This window comes from Scomber scombrus, chromosome 2, assembly GCF_963691925.1.
Source record: "Scomber scombrus chromosome 2, fScoSco1.1, whole genome shotgun sequence".
Classification (NCBI taxonomy): Eukaryota; Metazoa; Chordata; class Actinopteri; order Scombriformes; family Scombridae; genus Scomber; species Scomber scombrus.
The window spans coordinates 35,865,869-35,893,821 of record NC_084971.1 but is presented as its reverse complement, the minus strand read 5'-3'; the positions used below and the strand labels follow the sequence as shown (position 1 = coordinate 35,893,821).

The 27,953-nt window shown below is 39.7% G+C and overlaps 2 protein-coding genes across 2 annotated transcripts in view; one reads left to right on the top strand and one right to left on the bottom strand.

Moving 5' to 3' along the window:
- The window catches only part of LOC133999111 (uncharacterized), a 109,000-nt gene that overhangs the window by 68,824 nt on the left and 12,223 nt on the right, over positions 1–27,953 (top strand). Inside the window, 1 exon segment of the mRNA XM_062438276.1 lies at positions 12,358–12,531. Coding sequence (XP_062294260.1) covers positions 12,358–12,531 — 174 coding nt within the window.
- LOC133999532 (uncharacterized) lies at positions 4–27,947 on the bottom strand. Its single transcript, XM_062438744.1, has 10 exons — positions 27,723–27,947; positions 26,072–26,407; positions 25,693–25,974; positions 21,040–21,369; positions 2,045–2,326; positions 1,847–1,933; positions 1,004–1,126; positions 887–918; positions 747–803; positions 4–580 (listed from the first exon to the last, which is right to left on the bottom strand). The coding sequence occupies exons 1-10, from the start codon at positions 27,781–27,783 to the stop codon at positions 509–511; spliced, it is 1,662 nt and encodes a 553-aa protein (XP_062294728.1). The 5' UTR covers positions 27,784–27,947; the 3' UTR covers positions 4–508.

Below are 27,953 nucleotides of genomic sequence, written 5' to 3'. Positions count from 1 at the left end.
AGATTTTTTTTCTCCCCTAAAAGTTATATCAATATTTATTGCAAGCAATATTCACCTTTAACAGTAAAGCCATTATACTGTTTTACAAAATACATCATATATGGTTCAGGTGATTATCAAGCAATTTTAATTTCCACATTATATAATTCTCAGTTAAGGAAAAGAGACTCTGTCAAGGCTTAAAGCTCATTCAACCACACATTACAAGTATATAAACATGTTTACAGCAATACTGTGAATGAAAATTCATGTATTGTGTTTGCAAAGAGATAAAATAAAAATAAGAAACTCAGGCAAAGCTACAACTACAAAAGCAATGAGTCAAATCTTGAAATGGACTCTAAACTGTAAAGCTGGAAGCTAATTTTAAGCTTTTCAACACCTAAAAAAAGACTCAAAATGATGTTATGATTCTAGATAATTAACTTTGTGATGGAATAATCTTTAGTTTGTTTTTCTTTTAGTTAGGTGATGTCGGTGTGGAAGCTGTTTGTTTTTAGTTGTGGAGTCAGACAGAAGCCTCATATTCTCCGAAGTTTTCATAGTTCACCGTAACATCGTCATCTTCACTATGATGCATCTGTGAAAAACAGAAAAAACAAGATTCTGAGTGAAAATTTAACAAATAAATGTTGAATTGAGATGCTGAGCAGTCCTTTAATTTTTGTTATATCACCCCAAACTGTTTTCAAACTTTTTACATTTCACAGACTCAGCAGACCCTGAACGCACCATCAGATATTTACCTGACTGGCTGCTGGACCTGAACGCCTCGCTGTTCTGCTTCTTACTGAGTAAGAAACCTGCACAAACACAAACAGTGAGACATTCAGTCCTGCATTACAGTAACATGGATGTTATTAGTTGATTTTATACATCAACTCACAGTGTGGTCATCAGGTGGTCTCTGGTTCCCTGCTAAACAAATCAGAGGAACATTTCAGCTCTAAACTTCCAGTTTGTGTTAATCAGACTGAACAAAGGTTGGTGAACATTTTCTCACCTCGAGCTCTGAAGAGAAGAACAGTAACGACAGTGATGAGGACGAGTTCAGCCACACGCATCACCAACATTATGTAGCTCAGAGCAGAACAATCTGCACAAGCTGTGGAGTCTAGAAATGTGTCTGTGAATAAAGTTTGAGTTTTAGAAGAAATGAGCTGAAACCTTTTTTTCCCTTTCCAATAAACATTTAAGAGCTTTTGTCAAATTTAAAACATTTTAAGGAGCAGGTTTGTGTATGCAGTCAAAATAAAAGCAATGAACAGGTTGCATACGTATCATATAAAATAAATGAATCAGAATTTGCAGGTTTCAATCATTAGGATGCAATTCATGCTAAGACAGTATTTACTCTTTACCTTTTTTTCTGCTTGAAATTTGAACTGATGGAAAACATTTTTGAAATGTTTAATTCAGATATTCTCCAATAAACACAACAAATCTCACTTGTTGTGATCTGTAATGTGTGTTAAACCTTTATTAACTGAGTGTTTTTGGCCACTTGGGGGCAGCAGAAACAAGCAGTGAACACAACACTGACATGAACAATAAACAGCTGCTTATTTCCACATCTAGCAGTTATGAAACATAATTGTTGGTTCCTCATTGCATCTAAATATTTTTTTGACTGTTATTACAACATCAGCAGAGCGCTGGTGGTTTTAACATCTAATGATCATGTTTGCACAATAAGGCTGCTGAAAAACAGGTGCTCTTTGGACTCATATGGACAGATTCTTTCATACCTGGAAATTTTGGGGTCACTTTTAACTTGCTGTGTACAAGATTGATCTGATTTAGCTGAATATGACATTAAATAACAAAAGACAACAAAAGATGATACCATGTCTCACTGAGTCTCTACCGGGTAGTTTTGTTGGACCATCAGATGTTTTCTTGTCCACTGTTGTCGTGCTTACTGTCGATATAACTGAACATGAAATGAAATAAGAAAACACAAAAAAGATGATAAAATATCACATTTTATATCATTTGCAGTAACTGAGAAACAGTCATCATATAAATTTAAATCCAAACTTACCCTGTTTCTCACATGGAGACTGAGGGGCGAGGTTACACAGCACTATCCCACTGTTCCGGTCAGTCGCTTGACACTTAAATAACTCTGAATATTTTGACTTCTGAGCAGGAGTGGAAGCTGTAAATGTCGCAGTGGCTCTGGAGACAACTCCAAACATCCCCATGCCTGGGAAATCATCCATATTACCCTCAAACTGCCAGATCACGCTGCCTCGATATTGTTCATTTGTCACAATAGAACAGGTTAATGTCACCTTATCATCAGCATCCTTCCGTTCATTAACTGGGGAAATATTGTGAGAAAAAGACAACAAGATTAAAATTAACTTCTAACAAGACAGTTGGAGCTGAAAACTTAAAGAAATTAATACTCACTGATAACAACAGACAGATGAACCCCAGCGCCTGGACCTTGTTGTTGTCCATCGAACTGTCTGCAGCTGTAACGACCAACATCCTTAAATGTGACATTCTTTATAACCAGAGAACAGTCCGCTGTAACACTCAGTCTGTCTGATTTATCTTTGTCATTGTTACTAATATTTCCAAGTTCAATCAGCTCTACTTCAGGTGACCCTTCTCTTCGACTGTACATCCAGGTGGTGCTGTCACATTGGTCCTGACCTTGTATCACATTTTTACAAGGCAAAGTGGCATCACCTCCATCTCTGACAATGATGTTGGAATCTTGTCCTGTTACTGCTGCAGAGAAGACGACAGAGAGAAACATGAAAAATGGGCTTTAATGAGGACATGACTGTTATTTTCAAGTGAGGATATGCAGAATATATTCATATGCAATGCTCATTTTAGTTAAATACGTATCATATGCATCCTTACCTCTAAAATGAAGCAGCAGAATCAGAAATAAAGACATTTTAATCCACCTGAATTCACCCATCCTGTTGCTCTGACACTGATCGAACAGTCAACGTTGGTGTGGTGCTACAAACAAAATTTGGCAATATTTGAGTGGTTGTTGGTTCCTCATTCCAGCTAAATGTTTTATGTAAGAACCGACAGGGAAGTGTTGAGGTTTGACTGTGGTAACAACATCTACACCTCTGTAATTATCTGGCTCTCACTGACTTTCTTCCTGCAGGTTAGACTGGTTTGATTTCTTTGATGGATCAATAAGAAGCATCCTCTCTCTTACACTCATCCTTCTAACCAAAGCCACAGTGCTGCCCACTTGAGGAGAAAGGAGGAGAATGGGAGGAAAGAAGGTTGGAAACACCTTAACAGGGAGGCACAGGTGTTTGATTAGTATGAGAGAGTGGGGCATGGTCTTGTTTCTACATAAACCATTATAATGACTTCAGATAAGCCTGACATGATTTGTTTGTGAATGTTGTTTGATCATTTTATGGAGAAACCTGCAGCAGTGACAGTTGTCCACAGGTAGGTGGAGCTGCAGACTCTCAGGTGAGCTCTGATGGTATAGACGATGATTAGATGGTTAAAATATCATTCAAAGAGGATGCTTGTGAAATGGTTTAAGATGAGCACATTTCTGTTGCTTTGTGCACAGTTTTATTTCCTGTAGGAAACAGTTGAATCATCATCCAAAGGCTAAACAGAAAATAATGAAAGAGAAAAACTAGCTTTGGGATTTCAGATGAGGATTTACAATGGCTACAGTTTTCTCATTATACAGACAAATGTCACCTCATTAATGATTTACCAATTAATAACATACTGTACGGACTCTGATTCAATTTTTGTTAAGTGTAAATATGACCCAAAATCCAGCTCAAACCAAATCAGCGTCAGTGTTTTTATTCATCTGAAAGTTGTTTATTTCTTACATGAAAATGAGTTTTCAATCCTTTCTGTCACTGCTAACAGTTTAGTGTTGGTCAGCACATTGAAGCTGAATGCAGATCACGTTGCTTGAACCCTCAGGAGAAAATAAAATATTAAGGTATTATGACACAAGCCATAAAAGTGTTGATTTATTGAGACGTTTTTCCAGCTGCCGCAAGGAGGGTTGGACTTTCATACTGAAATTCCTTCATGGTCATTATTGTGTTTATTGAGGCCTTTATTAAACACAGAGTTATAAAGGTTGTACTGTTTGAATCTGAATGAAGTAAGATCTTAACAGTGAGTGACCTCTCACTGTGCCACTTCACTGAACAGTTTTTAATGATCTCGGCAAAAAACACAAACCTTTTCCTGGCTATCATCAGATGAAAACATGAGGTTTGTTTGTTTTTGTAGTTTTCAAGATGTCAGTCAGAGCAGGAAGTAGACAGTTCCTGACCTATCTATCTGAAAAACCCTTCCCTCCTGATCAAGAAATTCAAAACATATTTTAAATAAACAAGGAGAGAATAAATAAAGCACAGACATTTAGACTGTCAGGGCTTTACATCCAGTATGGGAACTTTTTAAAGATGTGAACATCTACCAGCCACTGACAGATACATGTTTAAATTCACCAGCCACTCAATAGGGAATCATTATTGTGTGTCTGAAATCTTGCATTATTTGACTAAAAACTAGTATGCAAGCTCATCTTTAGCATCATTTTAAAAGAGACAGTTATGAACAGATAACATTGGCTTTACAACTTTTAGTCAGAGCCTTTTCAATGAAAAGAAACAAACACTATCAATGCATTACTGTACTTTCCAGCTGCACACACTTTACAGGAATATGAGAACAGTTTAGTCTATAATGTCAAAGCACAGTGCTTCAATCCCTAGGACGAATGCCAGACTGCCAGGACTCATATTTGTTCAAAATGTCAGTGGAATAACTTGACTATGATAGAATTGTTCCAGACACCCATAGAGTCATGTGCATGATAATTTACCAGGGGTGTTTGACAGTAGGGGGACTCTGGAGGACTTATAGCTGTAACTTTAATAAATGTCAAAGAATGAAATACAGCAACACAGAAAATATACACAAATATTTAGAGATGCACCCATATGGAACCATCAGCATATTAAAGCTATTGGCAGACTCTTTCAAACTGTAAGGGGACAATAAACCTTTAAAATGTTGTCGTGGACATGTTGATTGGACTTTCATACTGAAATTACTTTATGAAGCCTGATTATTGTGTTTATTGAGGCCTCTGTTGGACACAGAGTTCTAAAGGTTGCATCGTTTGAATCTTTATATCAAGTAAAATCTTAACAATGAGTTACCTCTCCATCATTGTCAGCCAAGTTTTTAGATACTTGAAGTGAAACAAGACAGCTGGAGGTATTTTTTTTCTGATGTGGTTTCTTGTCATCACTAAACAGTTGATTAATGATCTCAGCAAAGCACAAACTTTTTCCTAGTCCTCATCATCAGATGAAAATGTGAGGTGTGTTTGTTTTTGTAGATTTCAAGATGTCATTCAGACCTCAAACATCCTGAGCAAGAAATTCAAAACATCAAACATAAATCACAATACACAGGTAAGAAAGGCACAAACACAAGACAATTTACTTTATTGATCTGTCAGGTATTTGGACTGCCAGGGTTTCACATCTGTAGACTACAGACTAAGATGTTTTTCTCTGTGTAACAAAAAAGTAGTTGGGTTTACACTCTGGAAGTCAGTTTTCTTTAATTGTTTTTTGTTAGACATTCATCCATCATTTCCATTTCCTCAAGAAATGATAAAACTCTGTTTATCCAAAGAGGAAGAAAAGTGAAAGATGAACATGTTTTAATGGGGATGGCTGCTCTGGATGAAGGCGTCACAAGTTATACAATACAAGCTGACCTTTGTCCTTTGCTGCAGGCTCAGACTGCTTTATGGTTTTTAAATATGACTGGGTGGAGTTTTTATTGAAGTAGATTGTAAACCTGAGATCAGTGTAAACCTGTTTCTACACAGACCGGATCAGGACTAGTGAGCTGCTGACCTGACGGACATTCATGGGTTTAAGTTCAGTAAGTAGAACTCTGTTGGTTCTGAATTTTCTTCGTATTTAAAGTTTTTCTGCTTCTAGAAATGTTCATGTATGGCATGATTATTAATTTTACATTTTTAAAATACGGCCCTTAAGGTGTTTCCTTAAGGGCTGCGGCGGCTTGTAATCCAGATAATGGAGATACTCAATATTGGTAAAATATTCATATCAATATCATGAATGATTAAAAAAAACAGATTTCAATTATCCTCCATTCCAGCCAATCTTCTTTTTTTTAATGCAAGCTGCAGAATGAACTTCATAAATAATGAACAAACATTTGATGGTAAATCAAGGGAAGAATAAAATGAAATACATCTGGGAAAGAAAAAGTAAGACCCTCCCTTTCTTTTTGTATTCTGCTACTGTTTGTGTGTAACAATGTCAAAAAATGAATCTGACAGTCAGTGGTATAAAATTATATGACATGTTCAAAGGTGAATACAAATTTCTCTCAATCTCAGTCCTGAGCCGTCTGTAGTTCCCTGTAGATTAATGAGGACATCTAGTGGACTGATAGCAGAACTACAACAACTACACCTCTGTAATTATCTGGCTCTCACTGACTTTCTTCCTGCAGGTTAGACTGGTTTGATTTCTTTGATGGATCAATAAGAAACATCCTATCTTTTGTTCAGGCCGCGTCTGACCATTATCTTCACTATCAACACAGTTTATTAGTTTTTTCAAAAATGTTTCAATTGTTTGGACAATACTAAGTCCATCCATCCATCTTCTACCGCTTATCCGGGGTCGGCCAGCCACTTCGGCCAGCTCTTCCCGGGGGATCCTGAGGCGTTCCCAGGCCAGCCGAGAGACATAGTCGCTCCACCGGTACGTTCAGGGCATGTCCCGGTGGGACGTGCCCTGAACACCTCACCAGGGAGGCGTCCAGGGGGCATCCTAACTAGATGCCCGAGCCACCTCATCTGGCTCTTCTCAACGCGGAGGAGCAGCAGGTCTACTCCGAGCTCCTCCCGGGTGACCGAGCTTCTCACCCTATCTCTAAAGCGATCAACGCGTTTGGTCTGCACGCGGCTTTAGGGAGCCACCCTACGGAGGAAGCTCAATTCGGCCGCTTGTACCCGCGATCTTGTTTTAAATTAAAAAGACTTGATCTAGAGAAAAGCAGTAACATCTCACACTTTTTGTTGTCTCTGTGAACAGCAACATGTTCTGTTTTATTTCACTTGTAATTTCATCCAGCAGCTGAAATATGAAGGTGATGTGTCATCAGTTTTCACCCAGTCAGAGCTCTGTATGTTTGTCATATGACTGAGATGTAATAATGAGAGATAATGTGTGAGTTCTGACAGCATGTTGTTGTGTTTGTGTGAAGGTGTTTCTCTGCTATGGATCAGTGTGAGGACAGAGAGGAGGGAGTCCCTCCCTCTAAAAGCTCTCTGTGTGGGGAACATGACAGCCAGACCAAAGCTCAGAGGTGAGATGAGGATCTCTAACTGTCCATCACTGTTCTCCACTCACATCACTCAACCATCATTATTCACACTCAAAGATCTGTATGTGTTGTGTTGAAGCCCAGAGCAGCAGAGACCAGACTCCGCTGGACCAGAACCCACCAAGTCCATGGAGACAGCTTCAGAGTTTAAAGGAGAACTTCCTGCTGAGACTCCGTAAGTCAACACAGTCTCAGCAAGGAGAAAACGTTTCCTCAACATTTCATCATCTCGAGGTTCAAACTGTCCCTCTTTTGTCATTCCTGTGTTTCTATCAGGGTTCAACAGCAGAGACCAGACTCACCTGTAACCAGCTGTGTGTCCATGAAGAGTGACTGGTCCATGCCTGAACGTCATGACTTCAGAGATGAACATCACTCTGTGAAAGAAAGGTAAGAATTTCAACCACGTTAGTTTGTGATTCTGCAACTCTTCTGAAAAAGAGGTAACAAGGATCCACCTTCAAAGTTTAAAGAAGAACTTTCTGCTGAGTAAGTTAACACAGTCCCAAATAGCAGGGAATATTCCCTCAACATTTCATTAAGTTGAGGTTCTGTTGTCAATCCTGTTTATATCAGGGTTCATCAGCAGAGACCAGACTCTCCTGATTCCCTCATCCTGAATGTTTAAAGCCACAGTGTTGTTTTAAATAACTTTTCAGGTTATATCACATTAAACTCTGAATACTGGCTAAAGCTTAATCTTGGAATAGGACTGTTTATTGGCCCTGGTCTTCCTTCAGTCTGATCTTCATTTGGACTCTTTCTTCACCTAGACTTGTTCTTGTTCGGAATGAGATGGTTTGGACCACACTGTCAGTATTGTGCATTAGGGAAGGGAAATCATTTTGGTTTTACAACTTTTTGTAGTTCAAATGAATGATTTAAAGCAAATGAAAGGCTTTGCTTTAGAAGTGTGGAGAGGATTTAGATTATTCAATATTGATCATATGTGCTTTTGTATCTGTCATATGGAGATACTTATCAAAATATCCATATTAATTTGTGATTGATTTAAGAGGTGTCGCCCAGCCCTTATGTGCATTTCTTCATTCTGGAAAATGTATTTAATATTCTTTGTTGTGGTCTCAAAAAAGCATGACATTTGACTCAAAAAAATGTGCATATATTCTGGGTGAATGTAAAAAACTGTGTGTTGAATTAACCAAGTATTCCAATTGATTTCTTGTTTTTAAAAAGCTACTGAATAAACTTTATATATCAATCTATCTGTCTTTGACATTTTCTTAGTGCAGCACTTTTCATGCAATGTAACACAAAGAATGAATTTCAGAGATACACGTTTCCTCCTTAGATATTCATCTTAGTCCTGAGCTGCTCTGTAATTCTCTGACTCTCTCTGAGTTTCTGCCTGCAGGTTAAACTGGTTTGATTTCTTTTATGGATCAATAAGAAGCATCCTCTCTCTTTGTTCAGGCTGCATGTGACCATTATCTTCCCTATTAACTCAGTTAAATCATCTTGAGGTTCAAACTGTCCTTCTGTTGTCGATCCTGTGTTTCTATCAGGGTTCATCAGCAGAGACCAGACTCACCCAGCTGTGTGTCCATGAAGAGTGACCGGTCCATGCCTGAACGTCATGACTTCAGAGATGAACATCACTCTACTGAAGAACAGTAAGAATTAAGATGTTATCATGAAGCTTCCTTGAAAAACCCACGACACACAAGGATCTGCCAACTCATCTCAACATTCACACTCTACTGATTTAAATTTCACTTTCAAATAGGAACATTCGGGATTCAAATGATTTCTAAAACAAATTGTAACATGAAAAAAACTCATATTTTGCAGAAATCAAGTAATAGATGAACAGAAAGTAAATAGCCGCCAATTTTTATATCACTTGTTCATTTATCAGCCAACAATGTTAATCAGTCTTTGGTTGCAGCTTCTCAAATGTGAGGAATTGTATGAGGGCTGGAAGTAACATACATTAATTGATGAAAATGCATGTGAACTTCAAAATAGAAGGATAAAAATGTATGTGAAATAAAAAATAGTGTAATGAATTAAATAATTATATTAAAACTGTCAGCTGCAGCTGTGATTAAGGCAAAACAATTTCAAATGAATTAAAAAAAAACAGTAATTTTATTTAAGGTGCAATCAATTTCTTTCAAAGGTTGCATTGGTACGATTGCAAAATGAACAGGCCTTCATAGAAACAAATCATGGCTGTGGTCTAACGTCACATTAAAAAATGGTCATTAGAGATATAGCCATAGAAAAAACATGCAGCAAACTATATCTGCAACTATAAAATATGCTCTCAGAAATGTTCAATCTAGTGGTGGCATTACATGAATGCCACAAAAATGTGTCTGCTAATCTATGAAATGTCCAGAAAAGTAACAAAAAAAATGAAAATGTATATCTATTAATATTTTGTTTTCTCCACAGAATTCAGCAGCAAAGGTCAGAGGTTCCCAGTGGTCAGTCTGTCCAGCAGCATCCAACAGACCTGGACTCCATATTTATGGTGAGTAAATATCCAACAACTTCAGCTGAAAAAATAGAAACATGATTAAAAATTTAGGTTTCATTCGTTTTCAGCATCTTGAGGAGAACATTGTCACTTTTGTGAAGAATGAGCTGAAGAAGATCCAGAAGGTTCTGAGTTCAGATGACCCAGAATGTTTAGAGAGGCACAGTGAGGATGAGGATGTGTTGGAAGGTGAGGAGGAAAAGCAGAGGAGGAGCAGCAGAGACGCATTTCTGAAGATCACACTGCAATTCCTGAGGAGAATGAAGCAGGAGGAGCTGGCTGACCGTCTGCAGAGTAAGAGGATTTTTCAGACCAATTTTCTCATATTTTCACAAACATCCATTCACTGATCTTATTTGTTGTATCTTCATTCAGGAACTCGTGCTGCAGAGTGTCAACGTCAACTCAAATCTAAGCTGAAGAAGAAGTTCCAGTGTGTGTTTGAGGGGATCGCTAAAGCAGGAAACCCAACCCTTCTGAATCAGATCTACACACCACTCTACATCACAGAAGGATGGACTGCAGAGGTCAATGATGAACATGAGATCAGACAGATTGAAACAGCATCCAGGAAACCAGTCAGACCAGAAACAACAATCAGACAAGAGGACATCTTTAAAGCCCCACCTGGAAGAGATGAACCAATCAGAACAGTGATGACAAAGGGAGTGGCTGGCATTGGGAAAACAGTGTTAACACAGAAGTTCACTCTGGACTGGGCTGAAGACAAAGCCAACCAGGACATACACTTCACATTTCCATTCACTTTCAGAGAGCTGAATGTGCTGAAAAAGAAAAAGTACAGCTTGGTGGAACTTGTTCATCACTTCTTTACTGAAACCAAAGAAGCAGGAATCTGCAGGTTTGAAGAGTTCCAGGTTGTGTTCATCTTTGACGGTCTGGATGAGTGTCGACTTCCTCTGGACTTCCACAACACTGAGATCCTGACTGATGTTACAGAGTTCACCTCAGTGGATGTGCTGCTGACAAACCTCATCAGGGGGAATCTGCTTCCCTCTGCTCGCCTCTGGATAACCACACGACCTGCAGCAGCCAATCAGATCCCTCCTGAGTGTGTCAGCATGGTGACAGAGGTCAGAGGGTTCACTGACCCACATAAGGAGGAGTACTTCAGGAAGAGATTCAGAGATGAGGAGCAGGCCAGCACCATCATCTCCCACATCAAGACATCACGAAGCCTCCACATCATGTGCCACATCCCAGTCTTCTGCTGGATGACTGCTACAGTTCTGGAGGATGTGTTGAAAAGCAGAAAGGGAGGAGAGCTGCCCAAGTCTCTGACTGAGATGTACATCCACTTCCTGGTGGTTCAGTCCAAACTGAAGAAAGTCAAGTATGATGGAGGAGCTGGGACAGATCCACCCTGGAGTCCAGAGAGCAGAAAGATGATTGAGTCTCTGGGAAAACTGGCTTTTGAGCAGCTGCAGAAAGGCAACCTGATCTTCTATGAATCAGACCTGACAGAGTGTGGCATCGATATCAAAGCAGCCTCAATGTACTCAGGAATGTTCACACAGGTCTTTAAAGAGGAGAGAGGACTGTACCAGGACAAGGTGTTCTGCTTCGTCCATCTTAGTGTTCAGGAGTTTATGGCTGCTCTTCATGTCCATCTGACATTCATCAAGTCTGGAGTCAATCTGCTGGCAGAGAGAAACAAAACAAAAAAGTCACATCTCTACCAAAGTGCTGTTGACGAGGCCTTAAATAGTCCAAATGGACACCTGGACTTGTTCCTTCGCTTCCTCCTGGGTCTTTCACTGCAGACCAATCAGACTCTCCTGGGAGGTCTCCTGACACAGACAGGAAGAAACTTACAGTCCGATCAGAAAACAGTTGATTACATCAAGGGAAAGATCAGTGAGAATCTGTCTGCAGAGAGAAGCATCGATCTGTTCCACTGTCTGAATGAACTGAATGATCGTTCTCTAGAGGAGGAGATTCAACAGTCCCTGTGTTCAGGAAGTCACTCCACAGATAAACTGTCTCCTGCTCATTGGTCAGCTCTGGTCTTCATCTTACTGTCATCAGAAAAAGATCTGGAGGTGTTTGACCTGAAGAAATACTCTGCTTCAGAGGAGGCTCTTCTGAGGCTGCTGCCAGTGGTCAAAGCCTCCAACAAAGCTCTGTAAGTACACAGATAACTGCAGATACTAACTGTATCACATGAGAATATTATTATTGTTCTGAAAGTAAAGCTAAAATGTTCATCATTGATTAATAGATTAGTTGACAACTATTAAATGAATTGCATCAACAACAAATTCACAAACATTCCCATAATGTATATATATATATATATATTCCCAATGACTTCTAGAAAGAGAAAAAGCATATCTGAAACTGTGACTTTTTAAAACTTTGTAAACGAAAAGCGTTTCAGCATTTGTCTACCACTTAATCCCTCCCAGACTGAGTGACTGTAATCTGTCAGAGAGAAGCTGTGAAGCTCTGTCTTCAGTCCTCAGCTCCCAGTCCTCTGAACTGAGAGAACTGGACCTGAGCAACAACGACTTGCAGGACTCAGGAGTGAAGCAGCTCTCCACTGGATTAGAGAGTGCACACTGTACACTGGAGACTCTCAGGTCAGATACTTTTGTGTGTTATAAAGCCATGCCACATTATGGCATATTTGTTTATTGGTTTATTAGGGTTGTACAATAGAAGTCAGAGAAAAATAGCAAATAAAAAAGAAAACACGTGCGGATGAGGTAGAAACCCACTATCACAAGAGATAAAACACAATAACAATGCAAAGAAAATATCAGAATAAACATAAATATCATTAACCTAATTAATATCATGTACAAGCAATATGAAATAAATTAAAACCAAACAGCAGAAATTATAAGTTCAAAACAAAACAACAAACAAAACTGACAAACATTACAAAATATGGATTATGTACTAGAATCGTTTGTCATCAGAGCATTTTTGAGTTTTATTTTGCATCTCGGCAAACACCGAGAATCAGTGAGTAAGTGCAAATTTCTATTCCATAAATGGGCTCCACAGTATCTTATTAAATACTGACCTTGAGATGTATGGTACATTGTATGGTACATTGGAGGGGATCATTGATATGTCTAGGTGGATAATAGTTGACCTGAGAATTACAAATAAAAAAGTTTTGAAACTTTTTGGTAAATCTGTACTCATGTATTTCAACTTAAAAATAAAAGTGCATATTTAAAAAATATTAATATCAAAAATTGATAGTACATGACACTTCAAAAAGAGTGGAGCAGTTGCATCACAAGAATTGGAGAAAGGTGCCATTCTGACAAAATGTTTCTGCAGCAATAATATTTTATGAAGATATATGGGGAAAGTGCTGGCTCATACTATATTATTAAACTGTAATATAATACTACTACTACTACTACTATAACAGAACAGATGGATAGCTCAGTGGTTAACATAACACATATCGATGGTGTACCCTTAAGCAAGGTCCTTGATGCTACTGGCCTCCCTTAGGATGAGTGGAACTGCAAACTTAAGGGTCATACCGGCTCGGACGTTGCCCGCGTCAGGTTTTGAGGGACCAGGGCAACCTGATGAGAAATGGGCTACTGGAACAAGACATGGTGGAGGACAGGGCAGGTGTAGGGCAGATAATATGTACCTGTTGTGGGATATATGGATGCTTTTAAACCCAACATCTAGGCTAACAAAGTATTCCAACATCCGCAACCAGCAACTGCTATCACAACTAGAGATTGTTGAGGTGATTGAGGTACAATGAACGTGCTACGGTAAGGGGGAGCCAGGACGACAGGTCAGAGGGGATATAACATCATCAACCCCACACTCCGAGAATGGTTACCAAGCCAAGGCCTTAACACAAGGGCTAATGACCTAATGAGACCTAATGATATACATTATATATCATTGATTACTATCAGTATACATCACTGGTTGTACAGGTTGTTGATTAGTTACAGGATACATATGTTATATGTTGCTGACATGTTATATATATGTTACTATATATGTATTGAACACGACTGATACTGGTTGTGTGTGTGTATGTGTGTGTCTCCAGGCTGTCATTCTGTCTGGTCACAAAGGAAGGCAGTGCTTCTCTGGCCTCAGCTCTGAACTCCAACCCCTCCCATCTGAAAGAGCTGGACCTGAGCTTCAATCATCCAGGAGACTCAGGAGAGAAGCTGCTGGCTGCCGGACTGAAGGATCCAAACTGGAGACTGGAAACTCTCAGGTATTAACAGACAACAAGAGCTCACACACTGTTTCTCTGTCACGCTGACAAGCTGAGGAGGACTGTTGGTTCACCGTAGGTACCAGCAGCACTGTTGATAACAGTGAAGACAGCAAATTTGGTGCAAAATTGCAAATGCAAATAAGCCTTGTCACAAAAAAACATCTAATTCACAAAGACCAGTGCAAATAGCCACTTGCAGTTATGTTGGAGATATTAGTGTGTTCAGAGAGTTGGTGTTAACTGTGCGCACATTCACTTCTCTCTTTCTCTCTCAAGGCTTGAATGATTTTGAATTGACATACTATCAGTGGTGAAATCTCCAGTCAGACTCTAGGCTACTTAAAATAATTTCAAATTTCGGTTACTTCAAAATAAAATGTCCTGACAGCTCTGACAGAGCTCAGGGTTCATCCATAAATTCTGCTTTAATACAAACAATCCCACATATAAACCTGAGTCTGTGTGTAACAACTGATCTATGTTGATGTGCAGCAGAAGATAGAACATTAATTAACATTACATCCTGGCCGATCCGGTTCTAATGAAGTTACCGCTGCTGTACCACGTGTTTAAATCACTTATTGTTTCAGCTGCTGTATGATGTTACAGCAAGCTGTGTGTTGCTCTCAGCTGCAGATTAGCGCAAAATCTTTGGTGGGTAGGCCCATAAAATGGAGCAGATTGCAGGTGCAAATACTTCACAGTGCTGTAACGTTCTCGGGGAAAGCGTCTGATGAAACACCGCCTGGCCCTTTGGCTGAGTAGAGTCTGAGTTTTATTTGACACGTTTAGTATTGGACATGTTCGGTGACCAGTGACACACTGTCAGCTCTGGGCACATTATACACATGAAGTCATATTGGTGGAGAACCATTATGTGCACTACAACTTATTTGTAAGAGTTTTTGGGACTGCCACATTGTGTAACGACAGTCCCTGCCAATTTTATGTATAATATGACATAAAACTGGATAAAAAATGGGGAAATGGGAAGTTATGACAGAGCTCCTGACAGATATACAACGCCAACAAGCCAAAAACCCTATCCACCACTGATCTGCTGCGTCCTGTCAAAGGGACTCGTTAGATTGTCAGGTTAAATTAAATAAGGCAACAGGTAATGTCATCAATGATGATGTGATCCAGTTTTAATCCTACAGACCTCTGGATGAAGCTGCTTTCATGTGTTCATAAACCCAGCTGTTTTGTCTTCATGTTGGATCTGAGTGAAGGTTCATGAAGATCATTGATGAAGAAACTTCTGAAGGTTCATTCTGACTTTGTTTCTTCCTCCAGAGTGGATCATGGTGGAGAGCAGAGGCTGAAACCTGTTCCAAAAAGGTGTAAGTGTTCATTTTGATTTGTGAAAACAATACAGCACATGTTAAAGTAGTTTCAATCAAAAGCTTGTTTATCTGCATTCAATTATCAGTTTGTTATGAAGTTTTTCATCTCATTCAGTCTCATTCTCACTTTGTTAATAAAGCAACAAATAAACCATCAGGTGTGTTAGATGATAAACTGTTTCTATATTGTGTCTCATTCTCTACATCAGATTTCTGTGAACTCACACTGGACACAAACACAGTCAACAGAAACCTCAAACTGTCTGAGAGCAACAGGAAGGTGACATATGTGACAGAGAAGCAGCCATATCCTGATCATCCAGACAGGTTTGATGCTTATTATCAGCTGCTGTGTACAGATGGTCTGACTGATCGCTGTTACTGGGAGGTCGAGTGGAGAGGAACAGTTTATATATCAGTGAGTTACAGAGGAATCAGAAGGAAGGGAAACAGCACAGACTGCTGGTTTGGAGGGAATAATCAGTCCTGGTGTCTGAGGTGCTTTGATGACGGTCGTTACTCTGTCTGGCACGATAAGAAAGAAACAGTCCTCCCCTCCTCCTCCTCCTCTTCCTCCTCCTCCTCCTCCTCCTCCTCCTCTGTCTCTAACAGAGTAGCAGTGTATGTGGACTGTCCTGCTGGCACTCTGTCCTTCTACAGAGTCTCCTCTGACGCACTGATCCACCTCCACACCTTCAACACCACATTCACTGAACCTCTGTATGCTGGGTTTAGGTTAGGTCCTGGTTCTTCAGTGTCTCTGTGCTCAGTGAAAGAGGCATGTGACATATAAAACGTTTATTTTATTTATGGGCCAGATGTTTCATGTTGTACAGATATGATTCTACAGGTTTTGTAAATATGATGTGAACATGTTTAACCAGACAAATTCAAGTTCTAAATGTGTCATTGATGATAGGAAGGTTGAAATATCCAAGATGTGATTTTTTTAATGTGCTCCCAAGAAATTGACAGTTTGGGAAAATATGCCTTCTGACAACTACTGAGACCGCTGCTTCAAGCTTTGTATCAGTTAGAGGTTGATGACTATTTTGGATGTTGCTGATTATTATTATTATTATTTCATTTTCTTTTCATTTTTTTCTGTTGATGTTATGTATTTGTGTGATTCCTTTAGTTTAATGTATGACCAGCCCAACTAGAAGCTGTTGTTGGATGGACCATGAGATAGCAGGAAACTTTAATAACAAAATTCACTTACTGAACATTTAGTTTCAGTGCTTGTCATTCCCTGCCTGTCCACCAGTCGTCCTCAGTGAGCCCTACCATGCTTCCTTTCTGTTCTCTCTTACAGATTGACCGTGTTGCCATAGGTTTCCTGCCATTATCTGTTTTTTCTTTATTCTATCAAACCTCCTCCTATTTCTGACAACCGCCCGTTTTTCCCTTTTGAGATTTGTTTCATGACATTGTCTTCCAACACTGTTTTTACTTTATCCAGTTATTACAAAAGTTTTAAATATACTATGAAGAGATTATCTGAAAATGAAACTATCAAAGGGTTGTTGTTTGATCATATAAATCATATTTTGAAAGTGCTGACTGATTGATGTTAATTTATCTTAAAATTCATGTTTTGCGGTCACAGTATTTACACATTTATATTTCTTTGTATTTGTAATTATGATATGTAATGTACATTAGAAAACTGTCGGTGTGAAACAAGTTCACGGCTATTTCCTGCAGTCTATCTGTCCGCGCTCCTGAACCTGTGAACCAATCAACCTGTCAATCACGACGTAGCCACGCCCTAATGCATACCCTGCTTTATCGTCACATATAAAATCAGGGAGGCCAAAATGTCCCAAATGAACATCATACTGCATTGAAGAAGGCTTTAAACTAGCGATTGAGACCATAAACACATTTTGAAAACGTTTACTGAGGTTAGAAATCAAGTGAGAAGTTGGTGAATTCTCCATTGACTTGTATAGAGACGGAAGTCCTTTTGACACCAAAACGGTCGCCCCCTGGTGGCCTTTTGATAGAATGCAGTTCTAAGTTACTTCCGCGTTGGCCTCATTGCAGAGGACCGGAACTCCCCACCTGGTTATTAGTAGTAACGCCATTGAGAAATTGTGACAGGAAACTTCTGCCGTGGATAGACACAGGCACAGGTGTACAGTTTGTAACTCACATGATGAGTGGAGCCACAAAGTTTCCTGATCGTATTATGTTTATATGGATACAAGGTTGTGTTTTTTAATTCGATTGTTCACGTTGGAGTAAGTTCACTTTGTACAGAACAACATGGATCAATAAATCATCTTTGCTTTCAGCCAGAAGAGAATCAGTGTGTCATTTTAGTCAAAGAAGAAATTCTTGTCAACTTATTGTTTTGAACTTATTGTACAAACCTATTTCTTTTCAAACAGACTGATGAAAGAAACCCTGTCAGAGAAATTAAAGCTGTAACAAAAGCTAACAGGAAGTGGGATTTCAGATCTGGTGTCACATGTAAAAACGAAGTTCAGAGAGTTTGCCCACCTGTGTTTTGCTTAAGCCTCTTAAATTCTTTATTTACCCTCCAGTTTAAAGTTTAGAAAAACCTATTTCTCCACACTGTGTGACAGTATCATACCCATTGGATACATCTTAAGTCTCTTATTTGATATTTTCTTGATTGAACTCTTACTCTGGTCTGTCATTTTTGAGACTCAAAGCTGTAATTTCTGCTCTGAAGGATCTCTGAGGAGCCATGATAGAGGAAACACAGGAGCAGCCTCCACACAAGACTTTTACTGGCTGACTCGCATGTTATTAATATCAGTTGTTGATTGGACGCTGCATGTGATTGGACTAATCTGATACATCACAACATCACAGAGTGGAGATAGATTACAGATTTAACTCCAGTGTTTCACTCCCAAAGTTAATATATTTTATCTGAGTCTGATTCACAATCTAGTTCAAAATCTGAACAACAAACAATATATTTCAATTTATGATCTGTTATTTTCCTTCATTAATTGTTAGTAAAAACAATTTATTTACATAATAAACATCTAATTATTTGTACTTAGATGTCTAATATGGTCAAAAAAAATCAGTCTCCATTTAACTATATATAGTAGTCTATGAGGTGAATCAATAATTCATTCAATTATTTTTTTCACTTCAAGAAACTGGAAATTAGTGTTAGAATTTAATTTAATCTAGATGTGTGACATTCAGACTTCAGACACTTTATTAACACATAAGAGAAACAGTTGCATTTAATTGAACTTTAATATAAACTGAGTAGAGACTTACAGTAGTTCCGGCAGATACCTATAAGTTATATAAGAGTCATATGCTGCTAACACCTGTCAATCATTCATTTAGAAAGATTTGGTTGCTTTTCTGTTACTCCTCTGTCTTCTTGTCATACTGAGTACTATGCTGTGTTGTGTTGCTGTCTGCAGTTGAAATCATTGTTTGTTGTGTTTGAGTATTTTGTTTATTTACATGTTTGTGTTTAAGTGCTTTCTTTAGTTATCATTTTGAGTGCAGCCTTTTCTTAGTTTGAGTTAATTGACACAGGTGAACACAATGGAGGCAGTGATTGCAGACATGGACTGACACCTGCTTCAGCCAATTAACGGCTACAGGCTGGCCACACCGGCCAATGGTGACTCAGGGGAAGGTTTCTCTCCATCTATATAGACAGAGCAGCAGGTTAGACTCTAGGCCTTTTTGCACTGAGCCCATGTAACTGTTGTTCAGTCTCCTTCAGTGTACGTTGTGTTGTGTGAAGTATGGAACGACACTGTTTCACCCTCTCAGTCTAAGTGCTTCCTCCACAGGCTGTGGATCCCTCCGGAGGACGGAGCCCCAGTTTAGTATTCAGGTTAAAGTGGGAAGAAGAAGCAGCAGGTCTATTTGTCTGCACAGATAGGAAACACCACAGCTGACAGGATGTACCACTGTGTTTGAAAGAAACTTTTTCTTCTTTTTGGCTTATAAGTGCATTGTGCAACCAGCTTATTGGGTGCATTACTGCCACCTTGTGCTCCAGAGTGTGGATCAGATATTAAATCCTAATAATTAAACCTGTCTGTCTTATTACCGCAAAGAAAACTCTTCTGCTCCACCCACATGGTTTATTAAAGCTTCTCCTTCATGTATTGTCTTTGTTGATCATACTTAGTGAAATCTATGCTTAATATTCTCTGGGTATGTGTATATATCAGTATGGACATGATCAATCAGTCAAAAAAGGAGTTGGAAAATATCAGCAAAAATCCAAAACCATGCATCCATAACAGTAGATATTCTCTATCTTGCAAATAAGATTTGAACCAAACTGAATGAATTACAACATTGTCTTAGGAAAGAATACAAAACAAGACTTTTGCCCCTCTAAAATGTATATCAATATTTATTGCAAGCAATATTCACCTTTAACAGTAAAGCCATTATACTGTTTTACAAAATACATCATATATGGTTCAGGTGATTATCAAGCAGTTTTAATTTCCACATTATATAATTCTCAGTTAAGGAAAAGAGACTCTGTCAAGGCTTAAAGCTCATTCAACCACACATTACAAGTATATAAACATGTTTACAGCAATACTGTGAATGAAAGTTCATGTATTTCTTGTGTTTGCAAAGAGATAAAATAAAAATAAGAAACTCAGGCAAAGCTACAACTACAAAAGCAATGAGTCAAATCTTGAAATGGACTCTAAACTGTAAAGCTGGAAGCTAATTTTAAGCTTTTCAACACCTAAAAAAAGACTCAAAATGATGTTATGATTCTAGATAATTAACTTTGTGATGGAATAATCTTTGGTTTGTTTTTCTTTTAGTTAGGTGATGTCGGTGTTGAAGCTGTTTGCTTTTAGTTGTGGAGTCAGACAGAAGCCTAATTTTCTCCGAAGTTTTCATAGTTCACCGTAACATCGTCATCTTCACTATGATGCATCTGTGAAAAACAGAAAAACAAGATTCTGATTGAAAATTGAACAAATAAATGTTGAATTGAGATGCTGAGCAGTCCTTTAATTTGTGTTATATCACCCCAAACTACCAGATTTGAACATGAAATGAAATAAAACACAAAAAAGATGATAAAATATCACATTTGATACAATTTGCAGTAATTGAGAAACAGTCATCATATAAATTTAAATCCAAACTTACCCTGTTTCTCACATGGAGACTGAGGGGCGAGGTTACACAGCACTATCCCACTGTTCCGGTCAGTCGCTTTACACTTAAATAACTCTGAATATTTTGACTTCTGAGCAGGAGTGGAAGCTGTAAATGTCGCAGTGGCACTGGAGACAACTCCAGCCATCCCCATGCCTGGGAAATCATCCATATTACCCTCAAACTGCCAGATCACGCTGCCTTGATATTGATCATTTGTCACAATAGCACAGGATAATGTCACCTTATCATCACCATCCTTCTGTTCATCAACTGGGGAAATATTGTGAGAAAAAGACAACAAGAGTAAAATTAACTTCTAACAAGACAGTTGGAGCTGAAAACTCAAAGAAATAAATACTCACTGAAAACAACAGACAGATGAACCCCAGCGCTTGGACCTTGTTGTTGTCCATCGAACTGTCTGCAGCTGTAACGACCAACATCCTTAAATGTGACATTCTTTATAACCAGAGAACAGTCCGCTGTAACACTCAGTCTGTCTGATTTATCTTTGTCATTGTTACTAATATTTCCAAGTTCAATCAGCTCTACTTGAGGTAACCCTTCACTTTGACTGTACATCCAGGTAGTGCTGTCACATTGGTCCTGACCTTGTATCACATTTTTACAAGGCAAAGTGGCATCACCTTCATCTCTGACAATGATGTTGGAATCTTGTCCTGTTACTGCTGCTGAGAAGACGACAGAGAGAAACATGAAAAATGAGCTTTAATGAGGAAATGACTGTTACCTTCACAGTTAAAGTGAACATATGCAGGATATATTCAAATGCAATGCTCCTTTTAGTTAAATATGTATTATTTGTATCCTTACCGCTAAACTGAAGAAGCACAATCAGACCTGCCTATCTCAGACCACAAGTTAATATCCTGCAATGTCAATCTAAGATTATCCAAGACTAATATGCATCGCTCTATCACATTCCGAAACATTAAGAATATTGACTTGTTGGCCCTCTCCAATGGAATTGATGACTTCCCTAGCAGAGAAAATGTATCCACCACAGATGAACTGGTATCTCACTACATTGATGGACTTCATGGACTGCTAAATACTCTTGCACCTCTGAAAAATAAGTCTGTTTCTTTTACCCAATCTGCTCCTTGGTTTACACCAGCACTACGCCAGCTCAAAACTAAAGGCCGTTGTTTGGAGCGCCTTTATGTAAAAACCGGCCTTGCAGTTCACAAAGAAATGTATTATAATCACATACTTCAATACAAGGATGCTCTTTCTTCAGCCAAGACCACATACTACTCAACCTTAATCAGGACAGCTGATGGGAACACTAGAGCCTTATTCTCAACTCTCAACAATATTCTGAAACCACCTGATGCTCTACCACCTCACTTACTGACAGTTACACAGTGTGATGCCTTCATGACCAGTTAGACCCCCTACCTACCCACCTGGTAAAAATCTGCCTACCTGCCCTGTTCGCGTTAATAACTGACATCATTCATTCCTCACTGACTTCTGGTGTTGTTCCATCATCACTAAAGACTGCTGCAATAACACCAACACTCAAGAAACCTGGCGCCGATCCGATTGATTTGAACAACTTCCGTCCCATCTCAAACCTGCCATTTCTCTCCAAAATACTAAAAAGAACTGTTGCAGCTCAGGTCCACACCCATCTGTCTGACAACAATCTCTATGAACAATTTCAGTCTGGTCCGTCCCCTTCACAGCACCGAGACAGCCCTAGTGAAAATCACCAATTACCTCCTGATGGCATCTGACTCTGGACTTCTCTCCATTCTGGTTCTCCTCGACCTGAGCGCAGCTTTCGACACCGTTTCCCATGAAATCCTCCTGGACAGGTTATCCTCCATTGGAATCACTGACATCCCTCTGGCTTGGTTCAGATCATATCTCTCTGGCTGCACACAGTTTGTTCAACTCAAGAACCCGAGATCCGGCTCCTCTCCAGTCTCTAGTGGTGTTCCCCAGGACTCTGTCTCATTGGTACCAGATCAACCTTAGCAACACTCAACACTTTCTCCATGTCCATCGACAATTCCACTGTTCCTACATCCCCTCAGGTAAAGTGCCTGTGTGTCATTCTGGACAGCACATTATCTTTCTAAGCCCACATCAATAACGTTACTCGGACTGCATACTTCCATTTACTTCGTCCCTCACTTTCACCAACCTGCACCGCTATCCTGGTAAACACCCTGATCACATCCCGTCTGGACTACTGTAACTCTCTCCTCTTTGGTCTTCCGTGGAAATCTCTTCACAAACTCCAGCTGGTACAGAACGCAGCTGCTCGTATCATAACCAGAACTCCCTCTATTGAACACATCACTCCTGCCCTGCAGCAACTTCATTGGCTCCCTATCAAATCCCGCATTGACCTTAAGATTCTACTCCTCACTTACAAGATCCTTTACAACCTGGCACCATCATATCTCTCGGAACTTATTCACATCTACACACCTTCCCGAACTCTACGATCCTCCTCTGCCAACCAGCTCTTTGCTCCATCTGCCAACTTAACTACCATCATGGGGTCAAGAGCCTTCAGCCGATCTGCCCCCCGCCTTTGGATTAGGGTTAGTCTCCCACCAGACATTTGCACTTCTGACTCTGTCTCCACCTTTAAATCCCGCCTGAAAACGCACCTATACAGAGTGGCACACTCTGTCTCACACTAACTATGCAATCACGTTCTTGTTTATTTATTGTACTGATGCACTTTATAGTCACATTCATATTTATTCTTCATCTTTGCACTAAATGTTACCTGATTTATATTGTTTGATGTACTGTTGTTGTGTTTTATGAGCCTTGTAAGGTGTCCTTGAGTGCTTTGAAAGGCGCCTTTAAATAAAATGCATTATTATTATTATTATTATCTACTTCCTTAAACACAGTCTATTAACTTCTATTCTCTCTAAATTGAATATCTTGTAGATACTTAAACAGCCAAAAAATCAAGTCAAAAGTCCAAAGTTCAGTGTGAAGATAAAAGCCACTGCTCCTCTGACTGCACGGATCAAACTCCTCCCTCAGTCACAGTGAAACAAGAGCAGAAAACGTCACAGTATGAATATATGAGTTGATGCAGTTGACACCCACCCGCCAAAACCACAACACTCCTCCTCTCTGCTGTGGTGTTTCAGTGTCAAAGTACTTTTCATTTCTAATCACTGTAGAGGCAGATATGTGAGCATCATGGTAAAATGTGAGAACACTAAGAGAGACAAAAGGTCAACAGCAGAACCAGTTGGGGATGTTGCAACAAGCCCTTTTACGGAGTTGTTTTTACCATATCGATATCCCCAAAGGAGATCATGAAGCCAGCACTTACAAGAAAGTTGTTAGGTTTCCAGGAAATCGGATCTTGGCTGAACACGTCCGGTCAGGGTCACCTGGCACACGCAAACTAAACAAATGACGCCTGCACGCAAAACACTAGTATAAAGTGTTTTAACGTGCAGGGTTTGTTGGGCTGTTCTACTGTTGTCACCAGTTCGCTGGTGTCTGCTGTGTTTGCTGCATCATCAATAAAAGTCCCAGTTGGCTGGGATTAAGTAGAGATAGCATAATTACCATTGAGAAAAATTACAATCAAACTGATAAAAAAGGCTGCAGCCAAACAATAATTACTCCATGCGCATGAATTAAAATTGGTCAATATAAAATATCAACCTCAAGACACAGTGTTATACTCCTTTTTTCCTGTATTGTGTAAATGATTGTGTATGAATGCCTTTTGTAGTAAATCCTACGACTCTCTGCGGGCCGCTGCGTGAATGATATGTTTGTGTTAGTCTCTGGGCGAAACGCCAAGAGCGCTGAGCAGAAGTGAAACAGAGTTAACCCTTAGTTAGCATCACACTAATGTGAGTTACGTCCTAGAAGTGTCTTTCAAAACTGTAATACATTGTGTGGAAAAGTGTTGAAAATAAGATTTGTCATCAGAACTGAAGGCCAGAGTCAGGAAAAGTGTTTTTGTTGAGTGTAAAAGAGCTAAGTTTGTCAATGTCTACCCACAGCCCTACCGACAAAAATATAACAACGCGAGACAATTTGCTGGTCCTTGGCAGGAGAGGCCCGCCTGGAGTATGCTGGCAATGTGGAGAGCCTGGCCATAGAGCACTAAACTGCCTACAGTCAGGCTCCAGACAGGGAGACGGGAGAGGGAGATACAGAGCCACTCAGAGAGGGGGGACGGGTCCAGCCAATCCTTGGGCAGGCCCGAACCATGGTTAATAGGGGTGCCCAGAAAATCCTAAAGGGGAGGGTCAGCTGCCAATGGCCACCATGGCGGCTGATAAAGAACCAATGCTGCAGGTTCAAATAGAGAACAGGCAAACTCCAATGTTAATAGATACTGGAGCCACGTACACATGTGTGAGTACTGAATATGCCACCCACCGCCCCATGTCAGGCAAATTTGTCAAGACAGTAGGATTTTCGGAATTAAAGCAGCTAACCCCAACAACAGCTCCAGTACGCCTGGTCACAAAAGGAGGAGAAATAAAAATTCCAATTCTAGTGTCCAGTCAAACTCCAGTTAACCTACTGGGAAGAGATGCACTATGCAAACTAAAAGTCCAAATTTGGTGCACTCCACAAGGAGTGTATGTTGATACTTCAGGATTAGATTTCCAAATGCATGTGCAAACAGACTGTGCAAAAGTCTACTGGCTGGGAGATCTTACTGAGCCAGTACAAAAAACATTAAATGAATGGGAAAAATACATCCGAGCCCAAATTCCAAAAGCGACTAAACCTTTCTCTGATTATCATTACAAAATGCATCTGTGAAAAACAGAAAAACAGATTCTGAGTGAAAGTTGAACAAATAAATGTTGAATTGAGATGGAGCAGTCCTTTAATTTGTGTTATATCACCCCAAACTACCAGATTTGAACATGAAATGAAATAAGAAAACACAAAAAAGATGATAAAATATCACATTTGATACAATTTGCAGTAACTGAGAAACAGTCATCATATAAATTTAAATCCAAACTTACCCTGTTTCTCACTTGAAGACTGAGGGGCGAGGTTAAACAGCACTGTCCCAGTGTTGCGTGCAGTCGCTTTACACTTAAATAACTCTGAATATTTTGACTTCTGAGCAGGAGTGGAAGCTGTAAATGTCGCAGTGGCTCTGGAGACAACTCCAGCCATCCCCATGTCTGGGAAATCATCCATATTACCCTCAAACTGCCAGAACACGCTGCCTCGATATTGTTCATATGTCCCAATAGAACAGGTTAATGTCACCTTATCATCAGCATCCTTCCGTTCATTAACTGGGGAAATATTGTGAGAAAAAGACAACAAGAGTAAAATTAACTTCTAACAAGACAGTTTGAGCTGAAAACTTAAAGAAATGATGTAAATACTCACTGGTAACAACAGACAGATGAACCCCAGCGCCTGGACCTTGTTGTTGTCCTGATGTGTCGAACTGTCTGCAGCTGTAACGACCAAAATCGATACCTTTGACATTCTTTATAACCAGAGAACAGTCCGCTGTAACACTCAGTCTGTCTGATTTATCTTTGGCATTGTTACTAATATTTCCAAGTTCAATCAGCTCTACTTCAGGTGACCCTTCACTTTGACTGTACATCCAGGTGGTGCTGTCACATTGGTCCTGACCTTGTATCACATTTTTACAAGGCAAAGTGGCATCACCTCCATCTCTGACAATGATGTAGGAATCTTGTCCTGTTACTGCTGCTGAGAAGACGACAGAGAGAAACATGAAAAATGAGCTTTAATAAGTTAAAGTGAACATATATTCAAATGCAATGCTCCTTTTAGTTAAATATGTATTATTTGTATCCTTACCTCTAAACTGAAGAAGCACAATCAGAAATAAAGATATTTTAATCCATTTGAATTCAACCATTCTGTTGCTGTGAACGGTCGACGTGTCTGTTCGAGTACTTCTTTAACAGAGATACAGCATCTACTTCCTTAGACACAGCCTATTAACTTCTATTCTCTCTAAATTGAATATCTTATAGATACTGAAACAGCCAAAAAAATCAAGTCAAAAGTCCAAAGTTCAGTGTGAAGATAAAAGCCACTGCTCCTCTGACTGCACGGATCAAACTCTTCCCTCAGTCACAGTGAAACAAGAGCAGAAAACGTCACAGTATGAATATATGAGTTGATGCAGTTGACACCCACCCGCCAAAACCACAACACTCCTCCTCTCTGCTGTGGTGTTTCAGTGTCAAAGTACTTCTCATTTCTAATCACTGTAGAGGCAGATATGTGAGCATCATGGTAAAATGTGAGAACACTAAGAGAGACAAAAGGTCAACAGCAGAACCAGTTGGGGATGTTGCAACAAGCCCTTTTACGGAGTTGTTTTTACCATATCGATATCCCCAAAGTAGCCGCTGCGTGAATGATATGTTTGTGTTAGTCTCTGGGCGAAACGCCAAGAGCGCTGAGCAGAAGTGAGAAAGAGTTAACCCTTAGTTAGCATCACACTAATGTGAGTTACGTCCTAGAAGTGTCTTTCAAAACTGTAATACATTGTGTGGAAAAGTGTTGAAAATAAGATTTGTGATCAGAACTGCAGGCCAGAGTCAGGAAAGGGGTTTTTGTTGAGTGTAAAAGAGCTAAGTTTGTCAATGTCTACCCACAGCCTTATCGACAACAATATAACAACGCGAGACAATTTGCTGGTCCTTGGCACTGAGAGGCCTGCCTGGAGTATGCTGGCAATGTGGAGAGCCTGGCCATAGAGCACTAAACTGCCCACAGTCAGGCTCCAGACAGGGAGACGGGAGAGGGAGATACAGAGCCACTCAGAGAGGGGGGACGGGTCCAGCCAATCCTTGGGCGGGCCCGAACCATGGTCTTATCACATTTTTACAAGGCAAAGAGACATCATCTCCATCTCTGACAATAATGTAGTAATCTTGTCCTGTTACTGCTGCTGAGAAGACGACGTGAAACATGAAAAATGAGCTGAAATAAGGACATGACTGTTATCTTCAAGTGAGGATATGCAGGATATATTCATATGCATCCTTACCTCTAAACTGAAGCAGCAGAATCAGAAATAAAGACATTTTAATCCACCTGAATTCACCCATCCTGTTGCTCTGAGACTGATCGAACAGTCAACGTTGGTGTGGTCCTACAAACAAAATTTGGCAATATTTGAGTGGTTGTTGGTTCCTCATTCCAGCTAAATGTTTTTTGTAAGCGAAGCAGTACAGGAGTAAAAGTCTGTTTGTTGGAAGGGGAGGATGACTTGGCCTTA